This window comes from Adiantum capillus-veneris, chromosome 10, assembly GCF_014529385.1.
Source record: "Adiantum capillus-veneris isolate H3 chromosome 10, ASM1452938v2, whole genome shotgun sequence".
Lineage (NCBI taxonomy): Eukaryota > Viridiplantae > Streptophyta > Polypodiopsida > Polypodiales > Pteridaceae > Adiantum > Adiantum capillus-veneris.
The window spans coordinates 104,668,103-104,695,883 of record NC_140940.1 but is presented as its reverse complement, the minus strand read 5'-3'; the positions used below and the strand labels follow the sequence as shown (position 1 = coordinate 104,695,883).

Genomic DNA, 27,781 nt, shown 5'->3' with positions numbered 1-27,781 from the left:
AACCTACGAAGAGCAAAGAACCAAACTTGACAATATGTGATCTCAACTTCACTGCTTGTCCAAACAGGAAGAATAAGATTATCACCTTTATCATGCATAGCTTGGACAACAGCTATGACATCCCTACTCACGTCGTCAGTGCCCAAGAGTAGGTGCAGGTTTACATAGAGGTCATTCATGCTTTGAACGTACTCTACAAAACCAACGAGCTGAGTTTCTATCACCCTCCGGAGGTGATGGGCATACTCAGCCATGATAAAGACTAGCCATTGTTAAGCTATAGTGAAAATACTAGAAACGCTAAAGATCAAAACAACAACATAAGGTGTTATTAAGTCAAACAATAAGTCGGCTTTTTAGCTCCCCACTTCTATTGAATTTACTACTGATTATCTTGAACATTCCAAAGGAAGAAACACTAAAAATAAACTTACTACGATGCAAAAATGAACGAACTTTTTTCATGATTCTTTTGAATGAGTATCCTTTTTCAACTAGTAAAGAAATAAGATGGCAAGATTGAACAACAAAAGTAGATTTACTAGAACAAAGACGAGAAAATCTGAATAGTTGAGAGCAAATGACACCGTACTTAGCTAAAAGAGAAATGTTCGAAGAAATGTGAGGCATGCGGATGATTTTTAGATTGGCATATTCTGGTTCAAGGCGCTTATCATAGATATCTACTTCTATTAGAGAGCTGGACGTGGGTGAGTTGGGACTTGACACATGCTCAGATGATAGAGAGCAGCAGATGGAGTATGGGAGATACCTCATGGAAATGACGACTCACATGGATTAGCCATACTTAATGGCTTACAGCGATTTCCTGGAGCAGCCGGTTTCACATGCTTTCCACACAGACATGGGGCCAATACAGTGGATTATGTTATGACACAACCGAGCTTTGTCCCCTGCATTCAAGATTTCACAGTGGGAGCCAGGCCAATGGGCATAGCAGTAGATCATGCTCTCTTGACACTGTCCGTTAAATTTCAGTATAGTACAACCCAGACATCAGGAGGCAGGTCACACACCCGCTATACATTTACTCCAGAGACTGATTTCATTTATACAGAAAAGACTTGGGACCGTCTATTGGAAGGCACAGCTGGCACAAATGGTACAGGCCTTTCAGTGGAGGAGTGCACCACTCTACTGACTGAGACACTACATGGGGCTGCATCAATGGCATACCCACACACTCAGCCGGGCAAGAGACGACATTCTGGGAGCATGCCCCAAAATAGTTGGTATGATGAGGAGTGCAGAGAGATGAGAGCCCAGCTTCAGAGGGATCTTCTTTTAGGAGTCATCACTTACAGACAATCTCGGATTGCTTTCCGACGCCTTGTGCGACGGAAGAAGCGAGCTTACCTAGCTTAGATGGAGCGAGATTTATATCAGATGTTCTTCAGTAGGGACTCAGGAGAGGCATGGCGACTCTTCCATGAGCACTCCCCTCCCCCAATTTACTTCACCTGATGTGTGGGGCCAATATGCGTCATTATTATATACGGTTCCTGGACAGGAACCCCTTCGTCCAGGAACCCCCTTCCAGACCCTACCAAGCCTTGCCCAACTACGAGCAATTTCTTTACACCTAAGATGGTGCAAAGGGCCATCAACAGGATGAGGACCAGGAAGGCATATGATCATGACGGTCTAGTAGCGGGGCACTTTATACATGCCAGGGATATGTTGATGGAGGTTCTCACTGTGTTGTTCAATCGTGCCATGTGTGAGGGATTACCTGAGACTTGGAGGTTGTCTAATATTGTGCCCATCTTCAAGGCTGGTGACCCTACAGAGCCTGGGAACTACCGCACTATTATGGTTGGACACACATTGGCACGGTTGTATGCATCTATTCTGGAGCAACACTTCAGTAATTGGGCAGAGGGCAAGGGTGTACGAGCAAAGGGTCAGGCCGGCTTCAAGAAGGGTTTCTCCACTCTTGATCATATTCTGACACTCAGGGCCATCATTGAGGAGGGCAGAGCACATGGGAGACGGATCTATTGTAGCTTTATGGATTTTCGCAAAGCATTTGACATGGTACCAAGAGCTCGATTGATCCGCAAACTACAGGAGATGGGGGTGCCCATAGAGGTGATTTGGGGGATTATGGCTTTGTACAGATCAGTGATGGGACATGTACGCACTCTGGAAGGATTATCTGATTTAATTCACTCTACTATTGGAGTGAAACAGGGCTGCCCATTGTCTCCTACTCTATTTGGTATGTATGTTGATGAGGTGTCTGACTACATTGACAGAGAGGGTGACAGGGGTGCCCAGCTGGCAGGGACGTGGATCCCATTGTTGCTATATGCTGATGATATTGTGCTGATATCTGACTCACCAGAAGGTATGCAACGACATTTGGATGCACTACGCAGTTTTGCAGAAGATAGTGGATTGTGTGTAAACCTAGGTAAAACCAAGGTTATGGTGTTTAACACCACACCGCAATGGGTCAGGAGATCAGTACCTACTTTCAAATATGGTCAGGAGATTGTGGAGTATACAGATGCATACACTTACCTGGGGGTAGTCTTTACTGGGCCGAGATTTTCTTTGAGAAGAGCAGCAGAGACTAGACTAACTAGAGCTGGTGCGGCTTTGGGAGGAATGGAGAGGATGTATTCGCAGGTTCAGTTCCAGGAACCTAGGACAAAGTTATGGCTCTTTGATACTTTGGTTGCCTCTACTATGTTATATGGGGTGCAGGTTTGGGACCTTCTATAGGCCAGGATGGTTGGAGGCGTATGGAGAAGCCCCTAGTATCTATGATCTCTCGGCCGATTAGAGCCAAGGCTTCCGTACCGCATGATATCATTCGAGCGGAATTAGCTGCCCCCCCTATGGAGATTGAGGCGCTTACCAGATCAGTCTCCTTTGTACACAGTCTGTGGGATACTACCAGAGACAGATATGCCAGGATGGCTCTAGAGTCCTCCAGACAATTAGCTCTTAATGGGGATACATCATGCTGGTATGCACAGATGGCATCATGGTTTCAGACACATGGTTTCACCATGGACAGGTTGCCTCCTTTTCAATACTCTCTACAGGCACCCTTGAGGTCTCTGACGCGAGTAGAGATTAATAGACTCATTCGTCAGGATCTGATCCAGCTGGACACGAGGAGGACATGGATAGAGCCGATACAAGAGTTGGGCACAAACATGGCTTTCTATAGAGAGCATCTTCTCCACCTCACGGGGGATGGGTTTGTGATTCGACCTAGCTATATGGACAAGCATCTTTCTCATGGTTTGCGTTGTGTCATTGGCCAGACACGCACGTCCTCACATCAGCTCAAGATTGAGATCGGCAGATTCAGAGGGACACCAGCAGATAGCAGGATATGCCGCTTATGCCATCTAGAGCTAGAGACAGAGGTACATTACATATGTCATTGCACAGTGTACTATGAGATACAAGGCCGTTTTCATTGTCTATTCAGAGAAGGTTTTGGGCCTCTATCTAGGGTCATGAGTTATGAAGATCAGAGATGTCTGGGGTTGTATCTACTTGAGTTACACAGGCATAGAGAAACTTTACTTAGAAGAGCTGATGAGAGACAACCCCAGAGACAGATCACAGATTTCTTTGCACTTGATATTGTACACCCAGAAGAACAGACAGAGGAGCAACCAACAGAGGAGAGGTCTACCCGCACTACTGGCATTCTCATAGACCGAGCATTGGAGCTAGGGAGATCTAGACGACCCCGATGGAGAAGAGGAGCTACACAGTTTCGAAGGAGGCTACAACAAAGGATTCGAGCCATACTTTTTCGTCGTCCAGAGTGCAGATGAGGATGGATCTCTATGAAGATGGATCTCTACTTCCCTCCTATATTGTCTACACATTGTACTGCTTAGTTCACACATTTCACGCCTTTCACCTTTCACAACTATCAGCTTCGTTTAGGATTCCACAGTATTTATATTTTGTTATCCTAGTTGAATTTATTTCGTCAATCTGACTTTGTATCAGATACACCGCATTGTAATTTTCTGGTCTCATAGGTCACTTTGGCCTTTTGAAGACGTTAATATAACATTTCATTTCATTTCATCTCTCTCTCTCTCTCTCTCTCTCTCTCTCTCTCTCTCTCTCTCTCTCTCTCTCTCTCTCTCTCTCTCTCTGTGTGTGTGTGTGTGTGCCCTGCTACCTCGCACTCTCCCCCCCTCTGCACCCACCCCCCTGCTGCCTCGCGCTCTCCCCCTCTACACCCCAGCTCCGTCGCGCTCCCGCTCCCGCTGCCCTGCTCCCTCGCGCTCTCCCCCCCTCTGCACCCACCCCCCTACTGCCTCGCGCTCTCCCCCTCTGCACCCCAACTCCGTCGCGCTCCCACTGCCTTGCTCCCTCCCGTTTCCCCCCCCCCCCCGTTGCGTAGAGAGAGAAAGCTGAGAGTTTTCAAGCCTAGAGAGAGAGAGGGTTGCCCGTACATAGAGAGAGAAAGCTGAGAATATTCAAGCATAGAGAGAGAGAGAGAGTTGCCCGTACGTAGGGAGAGAAAGCTGAGAATATAATATTCAAGCATAGAGAGAGAGAGAGAGAGAGAGAGAGAGAGAGAGAGAGAGAGAGAGAGAGAGAGAGAGAGAGAGAAATCCCCCTCTTCCACTTCCCCACTTTATCCTCTTCTTCACTTCATTTTGTCTCTCTCCCTCTCCTTTTGCGGCCTTCAATCATGAGGAAACAAAATGGCAAGGATGACCCTATGGAGGATGCCATTCAAAAATGCAAAGAAGAAATGAAAGAGTCCATCAACAAGATTAATCGCCACCTCCTAGGTACTATTAAGGCACTCGACGAGCGCATGTCGGCACAGGAAAGCATGATACATACACTTGAGGATCGTGTGAAGGCCCAAGATGAGGAAATCGCACTACTCAAGAAAGAGCTTGCAGAGGTAGGATCACAAAACGTCCTCGAAGAGGGAGAGCTTTAGCCCTCAGTTATCGAACTTCGAAGAGCTTAACACGATTAGAGAACAAGTGTGGGCCATCAAAGAAGGTGAGGAGCAACAAAAAGAAATGATGACCTCATGGGTAGATGTCATCACAAAGACCCAACAAAAAGCAAAAGAGGCCGAGAAATGGATCGAGATTATCAAGAAAGGAAAGGGCAAGGAAATAACCACCACCCCCACACCAACCATCATTAACCTTACACTAGAGGAGGAGCAAAGGAGACGTGTGCGGGCCTTACACGTAAGGATATGTGGCCTCAAAGACCAAGATAATATGGATGAATAGGTGAAAGAACTCATGACTCTGGTGGGGTTAACGAGCAGACGCATACGAGGGCTTGGAGAGTGGGCAATAAGAAAAGTGGGAGAATTGGGGAAACCTCAAAGGAAAGGGCACTCATTCTCCGTTTCCCCTCCATGGAAGCGAAGAAGGACTTCTTGAAGAAGAGACCAACTCTAAAAAAGACAGGCATCTTTCTTGGAGATGACCTCACCCTCTCGCAGATTGCTTATATGCAAGAAGTAATGCCAGAAATTAGAGCAGCAAGGGAGAACGGGAAGATTGCCTTTTACAGGGATGGAAGATTGGTGATGCTGGAGCGACGCTCCGAATGACGGTGCGAGATCTATGGGACCTCACTAAAGATGGCAACCTGGAATTGTAATGGGTCACTCCGTCTTGATGTAGGTGCCTTTGAGGATAGTTTCACTCGGAGAGACATCATTTTCTATTCTGAGACACATCAAGCCCCTAGCCAATCCATGCAGACAGGAGACCAGATCGGAGCATCAAGGACGAGGCTCAAGGGGCGTGGCCGTTTTATTCAGGGAGGAGTTGTAACCATTGATAAATATAGCGCGTAAGGATGAGCAGGCTAGGTACATCTGGGTCAAGCTAAGGGCAGAAACAAGCAGATACCTCTACATTGCTATTTGTTACTTTCCTCCCAATACGTCACTATATGCATCACCTAGAGAACAGTCATCCTTTGCTATTTTGGATAATGACATATGGGAGTTTTCCAAGGATGGTGACATTGTCATACTAGGGGACTTCAATGCTAGGACTGCCCATCACCATACAATATTTTATGATACTTCCAAGGAGATGCTTAGGGAGCTGGATGTTACAAAGATGGGCCTATCCATACTATCACAGGATGAGGAGTACATTGAGTATGGCAGATACTTGATAGATATGGGAACTGCACATAGAGAGGCCATTTTGAATGGCCTACAAAGATTTTCGACAGCTAGAGGTTTTACATGCTTTCCACATCGACATGGTGCTAGTACAGTGGATTATGTTATGGCCCAACCAGGCCTCAATCCATTCTTTGAGGATTTCATGGTGGGCACTAGGCCAGTTGGAGTCGCAGTTGATCATGCTAACTTGTCTTTCACTCTTACATTTCAATTCAGCACAGCTTTATTAGGAGAGGTCCCCACGCACACTCGGTATACCTTCATGAGGGAGACGGATTCTGTGTATATGGATGAGATATACAGGCAGCTATGCACTCAGGAGCCGGGACGGCCACTAGATGAACTCAGTCAGATATTGACAGAGACGCTCCATGATGCAGCATCAGAGGCATACCCCCACAACCAGCCTACACGGAGACGATATGGGAGCATGCCCCAGAACAGTTGGTATGATGAGGAGTGTAGAAAGACGAGGATCAAATTACAGAGGGAAGTGCTCATGGGTATTACCACACAGAAAGTCACAGATTATCTTTCACCGCCTAGTGCGACGAAAGAAAAGGGCTTATCTATCTCAGCTAGAGCGGGATCTATATCAACTATTTATGAGTCAAGACTCAGGCGAAGCATGGAGGCTATTCCACGAGCATTCACCACCACCAGCGATCACCTCCACAGAGACATGGGGGGAATATGCCACATCTCTCTTCACAGCATCAAGCCAACCACCTTTGCCGAACCCACTAGAGACATGCCCTGAGACAAGTACTTTCTTTACTGCCGAGAGGGTAAAGAAAGCCATTGACACGATGAAGACAAGGAGAGCACATGATCATCATGGTCTGGTAGCAAAGCACTTTATCCATACTAGAGATATGCTTGCAAAGCTTCTTGCTATGATGTTTAATCGAGCCATGTATGAAGGCTTTCCTAAGACTTGGAGTATGTCTACGACTGTGCCTATTTTCAAGTCAGGAGATCCCATGATTCTCAAAAATTATCACACCATCATGGCTGGTCACACATTGGCTAGGTTGTATGCATGCATTCTTGAGCAGGAGCTGAGTAGATGGGCAGAGCGAGAAGGCATACGAGCACCAGGGCAAGCAGGATTCGGAAGAGGTTTCTCCACTCTTGACCAAATTCCGACACTCAGAGATATTATTAAGGAAAACGTAGTTTTCCAATGACAGGTGTAATGGCAACATCCCATCTGGCTTTCGCTAGAACAGCCTCGGCTTGTGGCCCCATTTCCTTGGGCGTAATTCCAAATCGAGCCACCAATTCGGTTATAGTTGGCTGTCAGGTACAGCGGAATGAATGTTTGCGCTTTGCTCAAGATGAGTGCTTCGAACTGTGCTCAAGGTTCCTTTTGTTCTTATGGAAGGTAGAGCCTTCCGTTCTTAATGAGAGAATGCTGTGATCACAAACAAAGTGAATGGACACTGTGCGTGCAAGTGTATGAGACAGAAAGATAGAGAGAGAAGAGAGATACGACACCAAAGACGTTGTAAAACCCTCCTCCAGAGCCCCACTCTCGTCGGCGAGAGTGGTCTACTTATGATTGCACAATCTCGTACAAATGGTATGCATGAGATTGATGCAAGTCTAGGCTATGTCGACGATGACGACGGTGATGACGAAGTCGACCTAAGGGCTGAAATCTACAATCTTTCTATTGTTGTCCAAAAACGCTATGGGCTGAAAACTGCTAATCTTCTATCTGCTGAATTCTGACTCTATGTCGGTGACGACGATGCGACAACGACGCACTGAAAATGCAAATGCTGAAATCAGCGTTTTCTGGGCTGAAACTGTAAACCTTGCGGAAACTGACCGTGCGGCGAGGAACTGTTGCGGGAAGGTGAGATCTGCGAGATTCGGGACTTGATCTGCGATGTCTAAAGGCTGAAAACTGAAAACGCTGGTCTTGTGGCTGATTCTGTCGCGATGATCTGCAAAAACGTTGAGGTGGTGCTGCAAATCAAAAACGCTAGGGGCTGAAATTGGTCTTTCTATCACCGTGGTTCTACAAATGCAAAACTGCTAGGCTGATCTGCTATGGTCTTGTCGCCAGGGATCTGCAAGAGCAAAACGCTGGCTGATCTACGATGGTCTTGTCCAAAAACGCTAGCCAAGCTGTTGTGAAGCAAAAACGCTAGAAGTCCTTGGGTTCTGCTGAGAAGTTGCCTGTTGAGCAAGGTGCTCCTGCTGCCTCTTCTGCCAAATAGTGCTAGCTCTAGTTTGCGTATATAGAAACTTAGAAAAATTGCCCTACCTACTTCTATTGGAAAGTCACTTAAATTAATAAGTGAAAAATGCCAAAATTAGGTAAAGTAAGCTAAATGCACTGGAAAATTCCCTTAATTGATTCTGATGGATTCTGATGGGAATACTGATGATCATGTTGTGTGCAACCAGAGGATATGCATCTATACTAAGTGACTCGGCATGCACGGTCTACAAATACACTCACAAAAGTGCCAGATCACTTCTAAATTTAGATTAACTAGACTGATTGAACCCTGATTATGTTGTAGCTTGTCCACGGACACATAAGGCTGGATGTGTCACGTGACATCCCCTCCTTTTCAAAGTGAGGTACTGGTACCGAACTATATGGCGTCGAGGGAGATCGCCAATAGCATCCGAAATCTTGGAAGGGACTCTTCGCCGGCCCACTCTGATGTGTGGGTCGTGCGGTACTTGAACTTCATAAAGGTCTACAACGCTTGCTTCTTTGGGCCGCGCCAAAAGCGACACAAAGTCTTCTGTGGCTCCTTCGATGCTTCAACTTCGTCGAAAGTCGTGCTTCTTCCATCTTCAAGAATCTCCATGGCTGAAAATTCCTGAAACCATTTCCAACATAAAACCATGAACATACCTATTCCATATAAAGTGTGTGGAAAAAATCTTGTCTTCGCTAAAGACTGTGTATGCAATGTAGATGAACATAGAGACGGAGTGACAACCCGTTCATCAAACACATGCAAACAATGAGATCGAATCTTTCTCTTATGATCGAAAGCAATCAACTCTGGCAAAACACAATGGAAATGACCATGCTTCGTGCTCATACTTTCATGTGCTCTTTCGGGTACTGTGTCATGTCAAGGAAGAGACATGGAATGTGACTTTCTTACATACATACTTTTCAGCTTTTCTTGAAAAATCCGCATACATTCGTGCTCATTCATGAGTGAAGCATGCTCAACGTACAATATGTCATGCCTAGGAAAAGGGATCACATAAAGACGCTGACTAAAATACAGGAAACGATCACGAATGAAACACTCGAACAATGTGTGTGTATCAATCATGCGAATACTTCTTGGGAGGGTTCTTTGGACCTAGGCTCAAGAGCCAAGATCGATTCTTCGTGATTGATCGAATCTGCAACGAGGTTAGCTTCACTAGAAAAAGCATCCACTAACACAGCATCCTTGTGAACAATCACATCATCTTCATGCCACTCATCATGCTTGTGAGAAATCACATCTTGATCATGCAAATCATCATGCTTGTGAGAAATCACATCGTGATCATCATGCAAATCATTATGCTTGTCATTGTCATCCAAATCATCATGCAAATCATTGGCATTCAAATCATCATGCTTATCATTATGCAAATCCTGTGTATCATGCTTTGGAGAAGTAGAGACTAAGAGAGTCTCCTTTTCCCGAATCTCTTGCATCTGTGCTTGCACTTGAGAAAAGAGTCGCAACATCTCTTTCATGTGTCGATCGCTCTGTTCTTGTCTTGCTTTGGCTTCGCGATGTATGGTTGCGACTCTTTCTTCGTGTTCACGCTCTATTTCTGCTTTTCTTTCTGCGTGTCTTGCTTCACGTTCTAACTTCCTTTCCATAAACATCTGCTCCAACTCCTCCATAGGAGTTAGTGCAATCCTTGACGTAGATGGGGAAGGGGGAGGGTCGGAAAAACCTCCTGGTGGAGAAAATTCTTCTTCGCCTCTCTCATGCTCACCACCTCTAACCGAAGTATCCATTCCGCTTCGAGTGATGACCATCCATTGAAGTCTTGGGTTCTTGTGGGTCCTTGTGGTCTTGGGTTCTTAAGTTCACGAGGAACTTGGGTTCTTGTGGGTCTTGGGTTCTTGAGGGTTCTTGAGTTCTTGAGGTTCTTGAGGTTTTCTTTCGCTTGCAAACCGCGTTTGAGAAGGATCTTCTCTTCACCCAAGTTCTACTCCTTTCCGCGGGCGCACCCCTTGGCGGCCTTGCGCTCACACCAAGGTTGTTTTTTCCCACCTCACGTCGATTGGCCGGCCCCTAAGTGCACGGTCCGCTCTCAATGAGTGAAAAGAGACACAAGGGGAGGCTAGACAAGTCCTTCTTTCTTGGGATTCCTGTCACTCTTCAAAAACACGATTAGGAATCAACACGCCCAAGCGAACTTGGGTTCATGCGACCGCAACAAGCAAAGAAAAAATTATTGTGATTCTTGTGGTTCTCTCCTTGAGTGATACAGAACACTGCCAAAGCTCTGATACCAATGTTAGGTGCAGCGGAATGAATGTTTGCGCTTTGCTCAAGATGAGTGCTCCGAACTGTGCTCAAGGTTCCTTTTGTTCTTATGGAAGGTAGAGCCTTCCGTTCTGAATGAGAGAATGCTATGATCACAAACAAAGTGAATGGACACTGTGCGTGCAAGCGTATGAGACTGAGAGATAGAGAGAGAAGAGAGATACGACACCAGAGACGTTCGTCGGGGCGAGAGTGGTCTACTTATGATTGCACAATCTCGTACAAATGGTATGCATGAGACTGATGCAAGTCTAGGCTATGTCGACGATGACGACGGTGATGACGAAGTCCACCTAAGGGCTGAAATCTGCAATCTTTCTACTGTTGTCCAAAAACGCTATGGGCTGAAAACTGCTAATCTTCTATCTGCTGAATTCTGACTCTATGTCGGTGACGATGTCGATGACGACGATGCGATGACGACGCGCTGAAAACGCAGATGCTGAAATCTGAGTTTTCAGACTGAAACTGTAAACCTTGCGAAAACTGACCGTGCGGCGAGGAACTGCTGCGGGAAGGTTAGATCTGCAAGGTTCGGGACTTGATCTGCGATGTCTAAAGGCTGAAAACTGAAAACGCTGGTCTTGTGGCTGATTTTGTCGCGATGATCTGCAAAAACGCTGAGGTGGTGCTGCAAATCAAAAACGCTAGGGGCTGAAATTGGTCTCTCTGTCACCGTGGTTCTGCAAATGCAAAAATGCTAGGCTGATCTGCTGTGGTCTTGTCGCCAGGGATCTGCAAGAGCAAAATGCTAGCTGATCTGCGGTGGTCTTGTCCAAAAATGCTAGCCAAGCTGTTGTGAAGCAAAAATGCTAGAAGTCCTTGGGTTCTGCTGAGAAGTTGCCTGTTGAGCAAGGTGCTCCTGCTACCTCTTCTGCCAAATAGTGCTAGCTCTAGTTTGCTTATATACAAACTTAGAAAAATTGCCCTACCTACTTTTGTTGGAAAATCGCTTAAATTAATAAGTGAAAAATGCCAAAATTAGGTAAAATAGACTAAATGCACTGGAAAATTCCCTTAACTGATTCTGATGGATTCTGATGGGAATATTGATGATCATGTTGTGTGCAACCAGAGGATATGCATCTATACTAAGTGACTGGGCATGCACGGTCTACGAATAGACTCACAAAAGTGTCAGATCTCTTCTAAATTTAGACTGACTGGACTGACTGAACCCTAATCGTGTTGTAGCTTGTCCACGGACACATAGGGCTGAATGTGTCACGTGACATTGGCCTTGGCTTCTCCTCAAAGAAGTTCACGGCTTCCGGGTCTCGCATTTTCCCCATGCTCTGCAAAGTTCGGTACTTTTGTTAATCTAATCATGTTCGACGGTCCCCACAAAATCTAGTACTAGTCTTGCCTTCGTCTTTCCTTTTCTTCCGTGCTCGGTTGCTGCTCTGTAACTCTCTCTGGCTTATCTTTTGGAGGTCCTCTGTTTCATCTTCTTATTAGACCATCAAATCATATCTTTGCACATCCACGCATCAGCAACAGCATCGTCTACAACTTCTCTACATCTATTACCATATGCAAAGATAGCATCCATAGCTCAAAATCTGCTACCCAGTCTTCATGGTCTTTAACACTTGTAAATAAAGACCCAAAGCTTGCCTCCATAATCTCTGCTAGCTTTAAATCTGATCACTGCACACTTCTCCATGCCATCCGCCAATTGTTTGTCGTCTGCAAACACCGCTTTCAACTTCAATTAGTAGCATCAGCATACTCCTCAGTGCGGGCACCAAAAGATGGAGAGGGGGAATGGGAACACACCCAGAAACACAATACAAATGCCTCTCTAAAGCTCAGGATACTCACAACACCCCCGTCCACCGGAAATCACAATCAAAGCCTCATATCTCGGCAAGCACCACATCGTTTGCACGCATACCAACGCATGCACATTCTCCACCACCAACTGACAACACACCACACCATTTTTGCCCGTTTACAACAATCTCACAACGCACACCACTCTCGCTTTCTCTCTCAGACACGCAGATGGCCTCGGAAGGCACACACATCTCATTGGCACCGAGCACTTTGAGCAAAGCAAAGACGAGAAGGGAAGAAAGGGGGAAGAAACGGCACAAAAATCGGCTATGGTTTGCTCCAATTATGACAAAATCACCATCTACAACGACTATGAAAACCTGCTACCATCCGGCTCCGTCGGCACGACATCGATGAGCGCAAAAAAACTTCAATAGTCCTCGGCTTCACTTTCGTGGAGTTCTCTTTGTTGAGAGCGCGGGAAAATCTCTTGTTGGTGCTCTCGTTGGCTCCAAAGCTGTCCATGATCTTCTCCTTCGTTGGAGCTCTCTCTCTCTCTCCTCCAAAGACAAGTCGAGACCTCCTTTCAAAAAGACCTTCTCACTGCAAAAAAAATCCGCCCCTTTTGGGCATGGGCAATCACCTCTAATTTTGTCGAACCCTTTTTCTATTTTCGGCCTTGCCTTGCATGAGAAGACACCCTTGCTAAACCCGGCAATCTTGCCCTCCAAGCTTGCATGAGCCACCCCTTAATTTGGGCACCGACGGAGCCGTCGGTGCTCCTTAAGTTGATCCTCAAAAAGCATTTTTCCTTTAGGCCGCATGGAACCGGCCCCCTACCAAGTGTGCCACGTCAACAACGCTCGCACTTGGCCGCCGCCCATAAACCACCAGCATCGCCGCCGTTTGCTCTTCTGCCATAGCTCCACGAGCTCTAAGAGCTCTCTCTCCTCTTGTGACACCATGGGGAGCATTTGCTTCAGCATAAATACCCCAAGGTCTCGGCCCTCCACATTGCATATGGGGCAATGTTGCTACCACCATGAAACCTCCTTTCCCAGCTCATCTTCCACTTTCGAAGCAACGCCATTTGGTGCCCACAAAGCCAATAGCCGAACCGTCCAAGCCCATTGAAAGCCACCATCCCCGACTTCAATGCTTGCAGGCCTCACCACATCTCGACCATGCTTGACCCGTCAATCGAGGCGATGAAAACTGGGAAAATCCATATGGTACTATCCGGCTGGCAATCGTCGCCAACTTCAAAATGCTATATCTTGCCGATCCGGACTCCGTTTGTCGTGCCGTGATTCCTATGGTCTTTATTTACCACATAATTTGCATACAAATCTTGGCGAGGCTACAAAAACTTCAGATGGCACACCGTTTGAGGCGACCAAACTGGCTCGGAACTAGCCAACTTCAATTGGCAATATCTCTGCAACCAAGACTTTGATTGTCAATCTGAAAAGACCGACATGGTCACAAGATGAGCACTTCAAGCCCATGCATTCACTTCATCTCTGATTCTTCAGCTGCAACTGGCGAATCCGGACGGATCTGCAAACCACTTTGAACTTCAAGTTGCAATATCTTTCACTCCGTAGCTCCGTTTGAGGAGCCCTCTGGACCAGCTTGTAGACCATTCCGAGAGCCACCTTTGGCACTCCCTTTTCTGCACTTTTCACCCTCTAATCATGCACCACTGGCAGGCACCATAGCATAGCATTTCGGCCTTGAAAACCACATAAGGCATACATATCCGCTTCTTCTTGCCTACTCTTGATCTTCACAGCTGCCCAATCACTTTGGCATGACCTTGAGAGCCTGTACAACCCTGCTTTGCACTCTTTATAGCACCAAACGGCTTTGGCTGTACCAATTGTCCTTGGCAAAAAAAAACCCATCATGGTAAGACAAGCAGAGGAGTTTGAGCAGCTCAAGCAACAAATGGCAGAATTGCAAGCTCATCCAGAAGTACAAAAAGTGCTTTAGACCCTTGAAAAAAGGAAAGCAAAGATGGTGGACGAGCCACCTCAGAATCCTCCGGTACCAACTCAAGAAATACCTCAGACTGGGGCCCAACATGGCCTCACAAGGATCTTGCAGTCAAAACATCCCCATAGCACAAAGAAGAAGGAATCCCTTCACCAAATTACTCGCAAAACTACTCTTTTATGAAGAACATGGATGACATCATTCCTAATGAGGAACTTAAGTTGCCCCCAGACGAGGCTGTAGATAAACCACTGGAAGTAGAAAAGCAAGACGAGGATCAAAGTAAGAGTCGACACAAAATTCCGGTGCACAAGGATTCCAAAACCATCTTGAAGAAGTTGTCTCGACACCACAAGAAGAAGATAAAAACATTCAAAGCCAGAGATAAAGATGTCAAATTCAAATGCTATAATAGAGGGAGGGTTGTTACGAAGGCTATCGCTTTGTTCGAGAATTTGAGGTGGCTTTTGCAAAAGTTCCTTCCGCCCGACTTTGACACGATGTGAAGAAAGAATCGGATTGGCTCTCCCAAAGAGAGAATGAAGCTGTGTCCGACTATGTTGACAACTTTTAGGAGGTCCTCCTCAAGGTCACTCCCTTTATGAAAGTTTCTGATGAGGAGAAAATGCGCAAGTTTGAAGCTGGACTCTAGCCAGTACTTCAAAAAAGCATGAAGTTGTACCCTCGAAACTCTTCAAAACGTCATGACATGAGTTAGAAGACATTGCTTGAAGAGCACCCGCCAAGGATGTTGGTTCACCTGTAACCACTTCCTTATACGAACGCACCACCTTATCCCATGCCACTGTAACAGGGAACGGGGGAACACAGCCCAAACATTCCGAAACGGCGTTCCGGACGAGTCCCGTTCCCGAAACGGAGATGGGAACGGAACGCCGTTCCGAAACGGGGTGTAACCGGAACGGTGTTCCGGAATGGGCGGAACATGAGGCGAAACCCGGGGCGGAACAAGCAAAAGTAGGCATTTGGGGGAAAAAAAAGTGGGCTTTTGGGGACAGATTTAGGGCTGTTCGGGGAACATATTTGGTGCAGTTTGAGAGCAAGTTAGGGGGCAGATTTGGGAGCAGTTTTGGGGTTGTTTAGGAGTTTATTTGAAACTAAGCTGAATGGAGGTAATTCGATCCTTACTTTAGGTGGACCATTCCAGCCCCGTTCCCGTTCCCGTTCCCGTTCCCATTCCGGTCCCCCCTCCTCCTCCCCGTTCCCGTCCCATTCCGGACCCTCAAGTTCCCGTTCCCCGTTCCCGTTCCAGGTAACTATGTCCCATGCCTCCGCTAGAGACTTAATGTCATTATACGTAAGTTTCGCTTGAGATGCAATCTTCGGCGGGGGCACATAATTACGGGAAGAAGCTCGAGTTCAAACCCTAATTGTCTTTTTGAGAACGATCCAGACATCCTTCATTGTGTCCTTCTATTTGCCTTTCCCCGTCTCTTTTTGTTTTTCTTTTTCTTTTGACACTGCGGAATGAGGTGTTGCAGACATCAATGCCTACTTCCCTTTCCCTTTATCCACAAAAGAAGTTGATGCTTGTATAATAGCCTTGGACACTCCAAGCCGAAGATCTACAACAACACACGTGAGAGAAACTGGAGACAACTGAACAAAACTGAAAATATAGCGGGAGAGAAAAGAGGAGAGACGACACGGCATGGCACCGTTCGGCACCCAGACACACTGGTCCCAAAGAGTGGCGTCCCTTCTCGGTATTTCTTTATTATTATGCTTCTCAAAGTACAACGTCCGAGGGTTCTCCTCTCTGTGCTCCCACGTAAAACTGAGTAAAAGTGAGGCTCTGGGCACGCTTATAAAGGCCCTTGGCCAAACTCAAAAGTGGTTACATGAAAAGTTGCAGCATAAAAACACTTGGTGCCCAAAAGCAAGCGCTCCATGGGCTGAGCGTAAATCGCAAAAATCCGTATGTGCCACGTCAACAGCAAGCATAAAGCGCGGAACGTCCGTACGACCGTGCCACATCAACAATCTACGCAAATTTGGTCCTTCCTCTCTTTTTTATAGGTTTAGACCGCTCAGTCGGGTTCCATAGGTTGGGATAAGTTAGATTTCTAATTCTAACCCCTTCTGAGCCACTCGGCCATAATCTACAAGTTGGTAAAACTTCTTGTGCCTCTTTCCCTAAGGTTTTGGCCCCTTTTGTCCGGGCTCAGTGTCCTTTAGGCCATGCCACATCATCACTTTGTGACATACCCCCCTTATGAAAGAATTGTAATCACCCTCGATTATGCATGCAAAACAGACATAGGACAAAAACTAGTTCAATAGACACTACCTCTAAGTACCAATGTACTAGACCACATTCATCCAGCACTTGCACGAAAATGACAGTCACTAAACATTCACATCACTATCCCCATCGAGATCTTAGATCAGAATCATGATCATTGTAACTTATTTAGCAATCACGTCTAGACCGCACTGATCTTTTCACGAATGTCTTGATTTATTAAATCTCGTTACTATCAAATCCACATCACCCCTCAGGTGACCAAGACAAAATGCTACAGTCATTTCGCCTTTCAAACATGCACTCAAACAATACACACGTGAGAGAGCACATGTAACAAACTCATTTTAGAAATTCCCATTTAGAGTACTTATTTACATAAAGTCATTCAGCAGAATTATGTCAGCCTGTCGGTATCCCTGAAATCTCAAAAGAGATCAGTGACTTAATTCCATCAAGGTAACCTATGACAAAGAAGCGGAGTAACTCTCTTCTTGTGCATTCCCCACTGCTCCAGATTCAACCTACCGGTTCATTGATAACTCTTGGAAAGTCGGTGCTAGACCAAAAGCTTCAAGGTATAGCTCTAGTATGTGAGGAGTATCTACTAAGTCTGCCTCCTCCATCCACTTGGCATCAAGAGCCAAATAATTTTTGAACTTGGCCAAATACTGTCGTGTCAACTTACCTTTCGCTTTCCTTTCCTTGTGAGCCAAGACCTCTTCGGGAATGAGTATCTCTTCCGTCTCTTCCACTTCGGGCCGCTCGTCTGGCTCCCTATCCACTAGCACTTCACCTTTGAAAGGTCTCAATAGACTCACATGAAATGCATTGTGAATCTTCCAAGCATCTAACAGTTTGAAGGATACATCATTGATCTTTTCTTGTACCTGGAAAGAGCCATAGTATCGCATACTTAGCTTTGGAAAAAGTCTCTTCTTACCCTTAATTGTGTCTTCTCCAACCGGAGTAGCACCCAATCATCTTCCTTCAGCTGCAAGTAACGTCGATGCTTGTCTGTTGTCTTCTTATGCCGTGCTTGAGACTTCTCCAAAGCCTGCCGTATCTTGGCAAAAGCAGTGTCCAGACCCTGTGTATATTGATCTGCTTCAAAAATCTTATCTTTGGTGCTTAGAATGAGTAGAACCTTCCTGACACCCTCAATAATCTCAAATGGTGTCTTCCCTGTAGACGTATGTGCTATGTTATTGTAAGCAAACTCTACCAAGGGCAAAACCTTCTCCCACTGAGTCTTCTGATCAAAGATATGAGACTTTCACAAGTCTTAAGCCCACCGAATTGGCTATCTCCGACTGTCCATATGTCTATGGATGAAACGAGGACAAGAATTTAAGTCATGTGTGTATATTCTCCCAGATTGCTGTCCAAAACAAACTTGTGAAGCGGCGATCTCTTTCTTAATAATATCATAGTTAGTGGTTAGGAACGTTGTTAGCTACCAAGAAAAATCAATAATTTGTTCTTCTAAATAAGAGGAAAGCTTGCTTATGGAAACATGAGAGCTTAAGCATGAATTAACTTAGAATGAAAAGTAACCCAATTTGCAAGATGTGCAATAGCATGAAGATGACAAAAATACATACCTTTGGTGTATGTACAATAGAGTATTCTCCTTGCTTTGGCAATTATTGAAGAAGCTTGGTGACGTAGTCGGCCCTCTTCTTCTTCACCTTCACTTGAAGACCACGAAGACACAAAAGAAGGCGGATGAGGCCGAGAAATGGATAGAGTCGCTAAGAAAGGGGAAGGGAAAGAAACCACATCTATCCCCACTCCTACAATCATCAACATGACTTTAGAAGAAGAGCAACGAAGGAAGACTAGAGCTTTGCACATACGAATAACAAGTCTAAAAGACCGAGATGATATGGAAGGGGAAGTTAAAGAGCTTCTCCGCATGATGGGTAGTGAGGCTACTCATACAAAGGCATGGAGGGTAGGGAAGAAGACACAAGGAAATGGGGAGACTTCAAAAGAAAGAGCTCTAATCATGCGCTTCCCATCCATGGAGGCAAAGGACTTCTTGAAGAAGCGTCCTACACTAAAGAAAACAGGCATATTCCTTGGAGATGACCTCACACTCACACAGCTTGCTCATATGAAAGAAGTTATGCCCGAGAAAATGACAACTCGAGAGAAGAGGAAAGTGGCCTTCTACAGGGATGGACGAGTGGTTATTCTAGAGAAGCGCCCCGCATGACGGTGCGAGACCTGTGGGACCACACTTGGAGTGGCTACATGGAATTGTAATGGATCTTTGCGCCTTAATGTAGGGACCTTTGAGGATAGTTTCACAGGGAGAGACATCATTTTCTACTCTGAAACGCATCAGCATAGTCACAAGGGACGCATTCCGGGACGGGGGACGGGGGACGGGGGACGAGGCTCAAATGGATTTTTAGTGTAAAAAAGAGGGTGGGACGGCAAGTGGGGACGGGAAGCCCAAAAAAGGGCGTCCCCTGTGACTATGCGCATCAGGCCCCGGGGCAATCCATGCCCCAAGAGAGCTGATACAAATGGGAGACAACTTGCAGACAGGAGACCCGATCAGAGCGCAGAGAACGAGGTTTAGAAGGAGTGGCAAGTCTTATTCAAGGACGAGCTACAGTCTCTAATACATATAGCTCGGAGGGATGAGCATGCTAGGTACATGTGGGTGAGACTGAAGGCAAAGACAGGCAGATATCTCTACATCGCTATTTGCTATTTCCCTCCTAGTACGTCAATATATGCATCACCTAGAGGACAGTCCCCCTTCTCTATTTTAGATGAGGATATATGGGAGTTTTCCAAAGATGGCAACATTATTATCTTGGGGGATTTCAATGCTAGGACTGCCCATCACCAGACAATATTCTATGATACGTCAGAGGAGTTGATGTGGGAGCTTGATATTACAGAAATGGGTCTGTCTAGATTATCACAGGATGAGGAGCACACTGAGTATGGCAGATACTTGATTGATATGGGGACTACACATGGATTGGCCATTTTGAATGGCCTACAGAGATTCCCTGCAGCTGGTGGTTTTACATGCTTTCCACATCGGCATGGCGCTAGTAAAGTGGATTATGTTATGGCTCCGCCAGGACTCATTCCTTCCTTTCAGGATTTCGTGGTGGGAACTAGGCCGGTTGGGGTAGCAGTCAATCATGCTATCTTGTCTTTCACTCTATCGTTCCAGTTCAACACAACTCTATTGGGAAAGGCCTCCATACATACTCGGTATATCTTCACGAGGGAGACGGATCACGTGTACACTGATGAGATATACAGGCAACTATGCACTCGGGAGTCAGGACGACCACTAGATGAGCTCACCCAAATTCTGACAAAGACGCTACATGATGCAGCATCAGAGGCATATCCCCACAGCCAGCCTACACGCAGACAATATGGGAGCAGGTATGATGAGGAGTGTAGAGAGACGAGGATCAGATTACAGAGAGAGATGCTCATTGGTACTACTACACATAGACAGTCACGGATTATCTTTCGCCGCCTACTGCGACAAAAGAAGAGGGCTTACCTATCTCAATTAGAGTGTGATCTGTATCAGTTGTTTATGAGTCAGGACTCAAGTGAGGCATGGAGGCTTTTCAATGAGCAGTCTCCACCGCCAGCCATCACTTCCACAGAGACATGGGGGGAATATGCTACATCTCTCTATACAGCATCGGGGCACCCACCTTGCTTGACCTTCTTAGAGGCATGCCCAGAAACATGTACTTTCTTTACTACTGAGAGGGTAAGGAAAGCCATTGACAAGATGCAGACAAGAAGAGCATAGGATCATGATGGTCTGGTAGCAAAGCACTTTATCCATGCCAGAGATATGCTTGCAGAGACTCTTGCTATGATGTTTAATAGAGCCATGTATGAGGGTTTCCCTGAGACTTGGAGTATGTCCACTATTGTGCCTATCTTCAAGTCGGGAGATCCTATGCTTCCCTTGGAATTACCGAACCATCATGGTTGGTCACACTCTGGCTAGGCTATATGCATCAATTATTGAGCATGAGTTGAGTGGATGGGCAGAGAGAGAGGGCATACGGGCAACAGGACAGTCAAGGTTCAGGAGAGGTTTCTCCACTCTTGACCAGATTTTGACACTCAGAGCCATTATTGAGGAGGGTAGACACCATGGCACGAGGATATACTGTAGCTTTGCGGATTTCTGAAAAGCATTTGATACAGTGCCACGAGCCAGACTCATACGCAGATTGAAAGACACGGGGGTGCCCACAAAGCAGATCGGGGGGATCTTAGCTTTATACAGGACGGTGGTAGGATAGGTACGCACTACTCAAGGCATGTCCAACATGGTTCACTCCACCATTGGGGTGAAGCAAGGTTGTCCCCTATCTCCGACTCTCTTTGGGATATATGTAGATGAGTTTTCAGATTATGTACATACACAGGGTGATAGAGGTGCTCAGCTTGCAAGGACATGGATTCCGTTGTTATCATATGCTGATAATATTGTGTTGATCTCCGATTCTCCAGAGGGGATGCAACGTCATTTGGATGCATTGCATGTATTTGCACGGGAGAGTGGATTGTCTGTGAACCTTGGTAAGACCAAGGTAATGGTGTTTAACACCACGGCGCAGTGGGTAAGGAGGTCTGCCCCCAATTTTACATATGGGCGAGAGACTGTGGAGATACATACACTTATCTTGGGGCGGTTTTCAGTAGTCCATTATTTTCCCTGAGGCGTGCAGGAAATACGCGATTGACCACAGCCTATGCAGCATTGGGGAGACTTGAGAGGATATGTTCGCACGTTCAGTTCCAGGAATCTCGGCCATGCTGTAGGGAGTGGAGATATGGGGCCCCTCAGTTGATCATCATAGCTGAGCTGGCAGTACTGATGGCTGGAGATGTATGGAGAAGCCCTTGGTGTCTATGATTTCTCGAATGATTAGGGCCAAGGCCTCAGTACCACATGACATTGTTAGGGCGGAGCTCGCTGCCCCTCCATTGGTAGTGGAGGCACTCACTCGATCAGTTTCATTTATGCATAGCACTCGGGCTCTCCCTAGAGACAGATATGCTCAATTAGCACGAGCCTTCGCGACAGCTGACATTACAGGGAGATAGATCATGTTAGTATGCAGACATGGCATCTTGGTTTCAGTTACATGGCTTTAGTATGGACCGACTACCCCCATTTCAGTACTCTCTGGATGCACCCTCCATCTCCCTCACTAGGGTAGAGATTACCAGGCTCATCAGGCAGGACTTGATTCAGTTGGATACGAAGAGTACATGGATACAGCCTACTCATGAGCTAGGTACGCAAATGACTTTCTATAGAGAGCATCTTCTCCGACTCACGGAGGATGGTTTTGTGATCAGACCAGGATACATGGATACTCATCTATCCCATGGGATACAATGTGCTATTGGTCAGATACGCACATCCTCACATCAGCTAGAGATTGAGACAAGCAGATTTAGAGGAGTATCCAATGAGTCCAAGATTTGTCAGGTGTGCCAAATAGAGCCAGAGACAGAGCTACATTACATATGTGACTGCCAAGTATACTATGAGATACGAGGCTGCTTTCACTGTTTATTCAGAGAGGGTTTTGGGCCACTATGCATAGATGAGCTTGATGATTTCATTAACAAGGCTATGGGAGAGAAGGGAGACCACCCTAGCATTGGTACTTTCACGCTTCTTCTCCTCATATATGCCGATGATGTGGTTCTCTTTGCCTACAAGGCCCTCCTTCTACAGAAACTTTTGGATGCTGTACATCATCCCGTATGACGGGCAAACACTCCAAGCGGTTGAGAGGTTCAAGTACTTGGGCATCTATGTACCTTCAAACCATGCATGGGGAAGTTGCGCGCAAAACAGAATTGATGCAGGACAAGCGAAATACTATGAATTTGAGAACATATGCAAGCAAAGTGTCACAAAGCGATGGGAAATCAAGTCTATGGCATTTGATGTATGCGTGGTCTAAACAATACTTTACGGTGTAGAGGTATGGGGGGGAGTATTCCCGCTAGCACTTGGAATGACATTGAAAAGATACAGAAAAAATTCCTATGTAGACACATGGGGATCAAAACTACCACCCCATACTCAGTGATGCTTTTGGAGACAGGCAAGAGACCCTTGGAAATGCAAGCCTTACAGAGGGTACACAGATACCTCATGAAAGTTAAGATGATGCCAGAGAGCCGTCTACCCCACATGGCATGGCAAGCCGGATGTAAACCGCAAAAGAATTACAAGAGTAAATTTCTTACATCCAGTCTCGAAGAAGACATACGGAAATGGTTCTCTAGATGGAATGTGGGAGACCATGTGGACATGCATATAGAGGAAGGCACTGAACATGAGCATGGGCTGAATTTTGACAGAAGCATACTTGAAGCCCTACACACTAGATGGAGTACAGCAATACACAGGTCCAAATTTGAATACTACGGCAAACACATCAATACACGATATTGGGAGACCTACAAGACTAGGGACACCCAGATGTATATCAGGACACCTATGTCCCACCGGGCAAGACGGGCCATTACTTTGATGCGGACGCGATCACACATGCCCAAAATTGAAACGGGAGGGTGGCTGAATATTAAGGAAAATAGAAGGACATGCACACAATGCAATTTAAACAAAGTGGAAAGCAAGGCCCATGTCACCATCGAGTGCCCAGCATACACACACATCCGTGTTGATTTCCCACTACTATTGCAAGGGGATGACACCTTTGAGGAGCTTCTCTCTCGGACACACCCCTCCCAGTAGCTTTAGGCATCTACTTTGCCAAAGTATTGGATCATCACACAACACTAACACACAAGAAAGCTACTAGCCCACTACCCCCTCTACACACATGAGAGGAGCATCTTGTAGATTTTTTTGTGGTCCCATGGGTCATTTTGGCCCCCCGAGGACGTAAATACAACATCATCATCATCTCTCTCTCTCTCTCTCTCTCTCTCTCTCTCTCTCTCTCTCTCTCTCTCTCTCTCTCTCAAATTGGGGCTTCTGACCCATTGCATTACATAAAAATCCACCATAGGTCCATATACAAGAAAGACCCTGAACATATACAATGAATATCATGGGAAAAATCCCATACAAACCACATGATACATCTAGAGATAAGATACTCTTCTTAGGAAGTGATGATAAAGCTCTCTAGCGGTGGGAGGCCTACAGAAATGTGCCAAAAGCTCTATCCGCCTCTGGCGATGTAGCAAAACCAACATTTGCCAAAAAATGGTCAATCCTATTTATCACTTCATTAGTGAGACATCACCTCTTTATTCTGATGGAACCACTCTTTACAGAATTGACCCCTTAATCCCCTAGTATAGCTTACTTCACAGCCTACACGCCTCATCCAAGGAGGTTTTCTATTACAGGTCACAGGCACGTCACTCAAAATTATAATAGAATATACCTCCTTCAAGCAAAGAGATGACTACTAATTGTAGCCCATCATTTGCAATGTTAAGACCATAAGGTTATTTTCTTGATTGTTTACATGCAAGCAATGCAACAGTTGCAAAGAAAATTTCTTTCAAAACTTGTCAAATAAAGAAACAGACTAAGCACAACAACGGAAGCAAAATGATATCTGAACCCTAATTCCTACCTTGTGGAATGCAACCTTTTAAGTAAACATTTGAGAGACCATACACAACAAATGAGTCAGAACTCCTAAGTTGTGAAACATTCTGAGCATACAAAACCTATGTTTTGTCTCTTCTGTACTTGTCTGCCTAGTCCAGATATAGGCTAACCTCACACAGAAATCCAGCCTTCATTTTAAAGACCAGTAAAACAGAAGGGCTACAGCTGGTAAGAGTACATGAAAGCCAACGAACAGTAATCTCACTCTTACCCCTTGCCAGTGTTCATGAACCGCTCTCTATCATCCAAGATCAAAACCACTGCATATGTCTCAAGAAACTTTTCTTTGTCCAATAATGGTGGCAGATGCAACCAGCTAGAAGCTGAGCTCCTGTCCCCATTGTCGACATTCAAGGCTCCTGTATGATCCTGTCTCAGATCAGTGACCTTCGTTAAGACTTAATTAAAACACAAAAAGGCATCAAGTGACACGTCCACTTTAATAACACTCTCATGAACCTTAGAAGACTGAGTCTCATGGCAAAAGAAACTACCAAGCTTATCAGAAGCTGCATTTGTGAAGTACTCGGAACCAAAAGACCTGCAACAATTCAACACTAAAGGTAATTAAACAATCTCTCCCAGTGACAAGCCATAACTTTGAAAAGGAACATTCACTTAGGGTGTGGAGAATTCGCCCCTTGTATAGTGATGAAACCCCGAGTACTTACTTGGTGAGCTGACCCGGCTTTACGAGGTCTGTTTGAACAGCATCTTCTGCTTCATCACTGTCAGAAGTGAGATCTGTACATTCCTCCAGGGACATTACTTTGGAGCGTTCAGCCACCAATAAAGAAGGAAAAGGTGTGGAGCGACTGCTGTTGCTTGCATTTGAACATTTTCTTATCTGAAGACCATGACATTGTGCACGATCGTCGGCACTGGTTGACCTCTCCTCTCTTCGTTTGTGCCTGAAAAGAGCTAAACACTCAGCAATTTATAAGGTCATACAAATCAGGTCATCAAACTTCTGTGTAGAATAAGCTGCATGCAATTGTTTGTAACCATCGATGACACTGTAAACTTACTTCGAGGGGTGGCTTGCCAAATCCTCTTCAGCCGAAAGGTCTGTGTATTCCTCAACATGTGATGTCTTTGATTGTCCATCGACCATGGCCGGCGGAAAAGCTGAAGAACAAGTCTTGATACATCCATTTATAGATGAATTTGCAGTCTTTGTCTGAACACCTGACCTTTGTAAACATTCCTCAGCTGTTGATATTCCTTCTTCTGTCAGCTTGTACCTGAAAGAGGCGATGTGTTAATTGGGTAGTTCATTAAAATGAGCAGAATCATGGTTATTGCTAAAACTAATCAGAGGACTCCTGTTGTTAAAATGAAAACTATGTCCTTACTTTGCAGGGCAGCTTGACTTGACAACCAAACCCTTCGTGACAAGCGTTTTCATGGAGCTCCAGCCAGAATACCAATCTTTGGTAGAGTATCCAAACTGAGCAGAAGGCCCAGCGCACTTGCTTGGCCTGTTCTTCCAGGTTAGGGAAAAAAATAAGAGGAAACATTACTAAAACCACATAAAATTTGTGGTACCAAACCGCAATATGTACACAACTCAACTCACTGGATTGACATCCGTGAAAGCCCACTTGCGTCTGCTGCATCAATAAGCTCCTGTTTTTTCATGTAGTCTCTCCCCTCTTGCATAGCTCTGTCCAACAGTAATCACGTTGAGACTTCTGCACCGAGAGAGAAGAAATGGGCCTTGCTGATGTAAAGAGACATTACTTGTGAAGTGTTAAGAGGATTGCATAAGGCGCAGAGCTCTTCTGCGGCACATAGCGCCGATTTGCCTTTTTCTTTCCAGCTGCAAATAGATAAGCAAAACGAGCAAAGAATAAGACAATGCAAAATCTGTACGGGCCTCTATGTTCGCATAGCCCATGCCATCTCTTGAAATTGAAGATGATGGTTGGAACGCCTGTTTCAAGAGAAACAAGACAAGAGCAACAACTGCAGTAGCCTTTCAAACAATGCAATGCATTCTCTGAGACGGGCAAAAATTTATAGTTCCCCCACTCTATACATACTTGCTTTGTCGATGGTTTCTTGAGAGCTGTGGACAGGCTCAGAGAAGAACCCCTTGAGCATCTTGAGAACCCATTGGCCTATGCCCCTGATAAAAACACAGAAGTTATCAACTATTGAAGTAGAGAACGTGGATCCCCAGCATCTGATTTTGAAATGCATACGAAGCTTAATGATCAATAACAAGTCGACACACGCCCACAAAGGCAAGAAACAGAGAATGAGAGCTGAAACGCATAGAAAGAGGTAGTTACTGGATTTGACTGGCGTCGCGCAGAGAGCAAATGGGGTGGTCGCATTCACAGACATTGCGGTAGGCCTTGGAGAGGGTAGCATCCAGATTCTCACTGTAGCCTTCCTTGGCAGCCAAGGCCTGGCGCTGCTCAAGAATGTAGACCGCCAGCGGCTCGTTCTCCACACACCGCGCGTGTGCTCGTTCCATTCACAGCTTTGAATTGTCTGCAAGCGAGGGAAGAGCGTTTGATGCTAGAGCTCGCTTAAATTACAGCTTAATTCATGACGTTGTAATTTTTTAATAATGACGGTATTTGTATTTTGCATTCAATTGAAGTGAGTCCGAGGGTAAGAGAAAACAAAGACCTCGAAGAGAAAAGCTTGGGGGGAGAGAGAGAGAAAGAAAGAGAGAGCTTGAGCTTTGTTTTTCACAAATCTTATTACCTTAAGTTGACATGGTCCTATGTTTACAACGCCATGGTCTCCATGTCCCAATTTTCATATGTCTAAATATTTCCTTAGCTTTTAGATTGTACTAAATATTTGATTATGCATTCTTGTCGTTTGTGTAAGTTTGGTTGTGTCTTTTGAAGATTCAACAAGAGTATACATCTCTAGAGAAGAAAATGGAGAGAGAGAGAGAGAGAGAGAGAGAGTTTTTTATCTTTCATCAAAGCAAGTTTTTTTGTTTCTTAATTGGTACCACCTCTAGTACGTTATGATCGTGATGTCCCAATGTTGAGTCGTGTACTTCGCAAAAGAACCATAAGAAGGATTAGAATTTATAAAAAGTGATGATATGGATCATTTAAAATATGTTCGCTTTTAGATGTTGTTCCCTTTTTATGTTTGGGGAAACAAAAAGCATACACGTCTCCTAGCACGGGGGAGTTTGCACAATCCTCCCCACAATCAGTGCATTCAAAGAGGCGACATAACGGCTCCTCAAGCACTTTTTGTGCTTTCTCAAGCGCTTATGATTGACAATATAATTGTGCCTCCTCAAGCACTTCCAAGAGGCAAAGTTCTAA

At 45.5% G+C, this 27,781-nt stretch overlaps 1 protein-coding gene across 3 annotated transcripts in view; it reads right to left on the bottom strand.

The window, feature by feature from the left end:
* LOC147449397 (crossover junction endonuclease MUS81-like) overlaps positions 1 to 27,010 on the bottom strand; it is a 38,638-nt gene extending 11,628 nt beyond the window's left edge. The window contains exons 1-9 of one of the 3 annotated variants that reach the window (XM_086521840.1): positions 26,771 to 27,010; positions 26,519 to 26,604; positions 26,217 to 26,295; positions 26,053 to 26,139; positions 25,829 to 25,954; positions 25,502 to 25,717; positions 25,145 to 25,384; positions 24,933 to 25,014; positions 24,685 to 24,842 (exon numbers count right to left, since the gene is read on the bottom strand). In XM_086521840.1, coding sequence (XP_086377966.1) covers positions 24,685 to 24,842; positions 24,933 to 25,014; positions 25,145 to 25,384; positions 25,502 to 25,717; positions 25,829 to 25,954; positions 26,053 to 26,139; positions 26,217 to 26,295; positions 26,519 to 26,604; positions 26,771 to 26,958 — 1,262 coding nt within the window. In that variant the 5' untranslated portion in view covers positions 26,959 to 27,010. The remainder of the gene's footprint in view (positions 1 to 24,684; positions 24,843 to 24,932; positions 25,015 to 25,144; positions 25,385 to 25,501; positions 25,718 to 25,828; positions 25,955 to 26,052; positions 26,140 to 26,216; positions 26,296 to 26,518; positions 26,605 to 26,770) is intronic. The other 2 variants (XM_086521839.1, XM_086521841.1) reach the window with 2 other exon arrangements.
* Between the last annotated feature and the right edge of the window lie 771 nt (positions 27,011 to 27,781).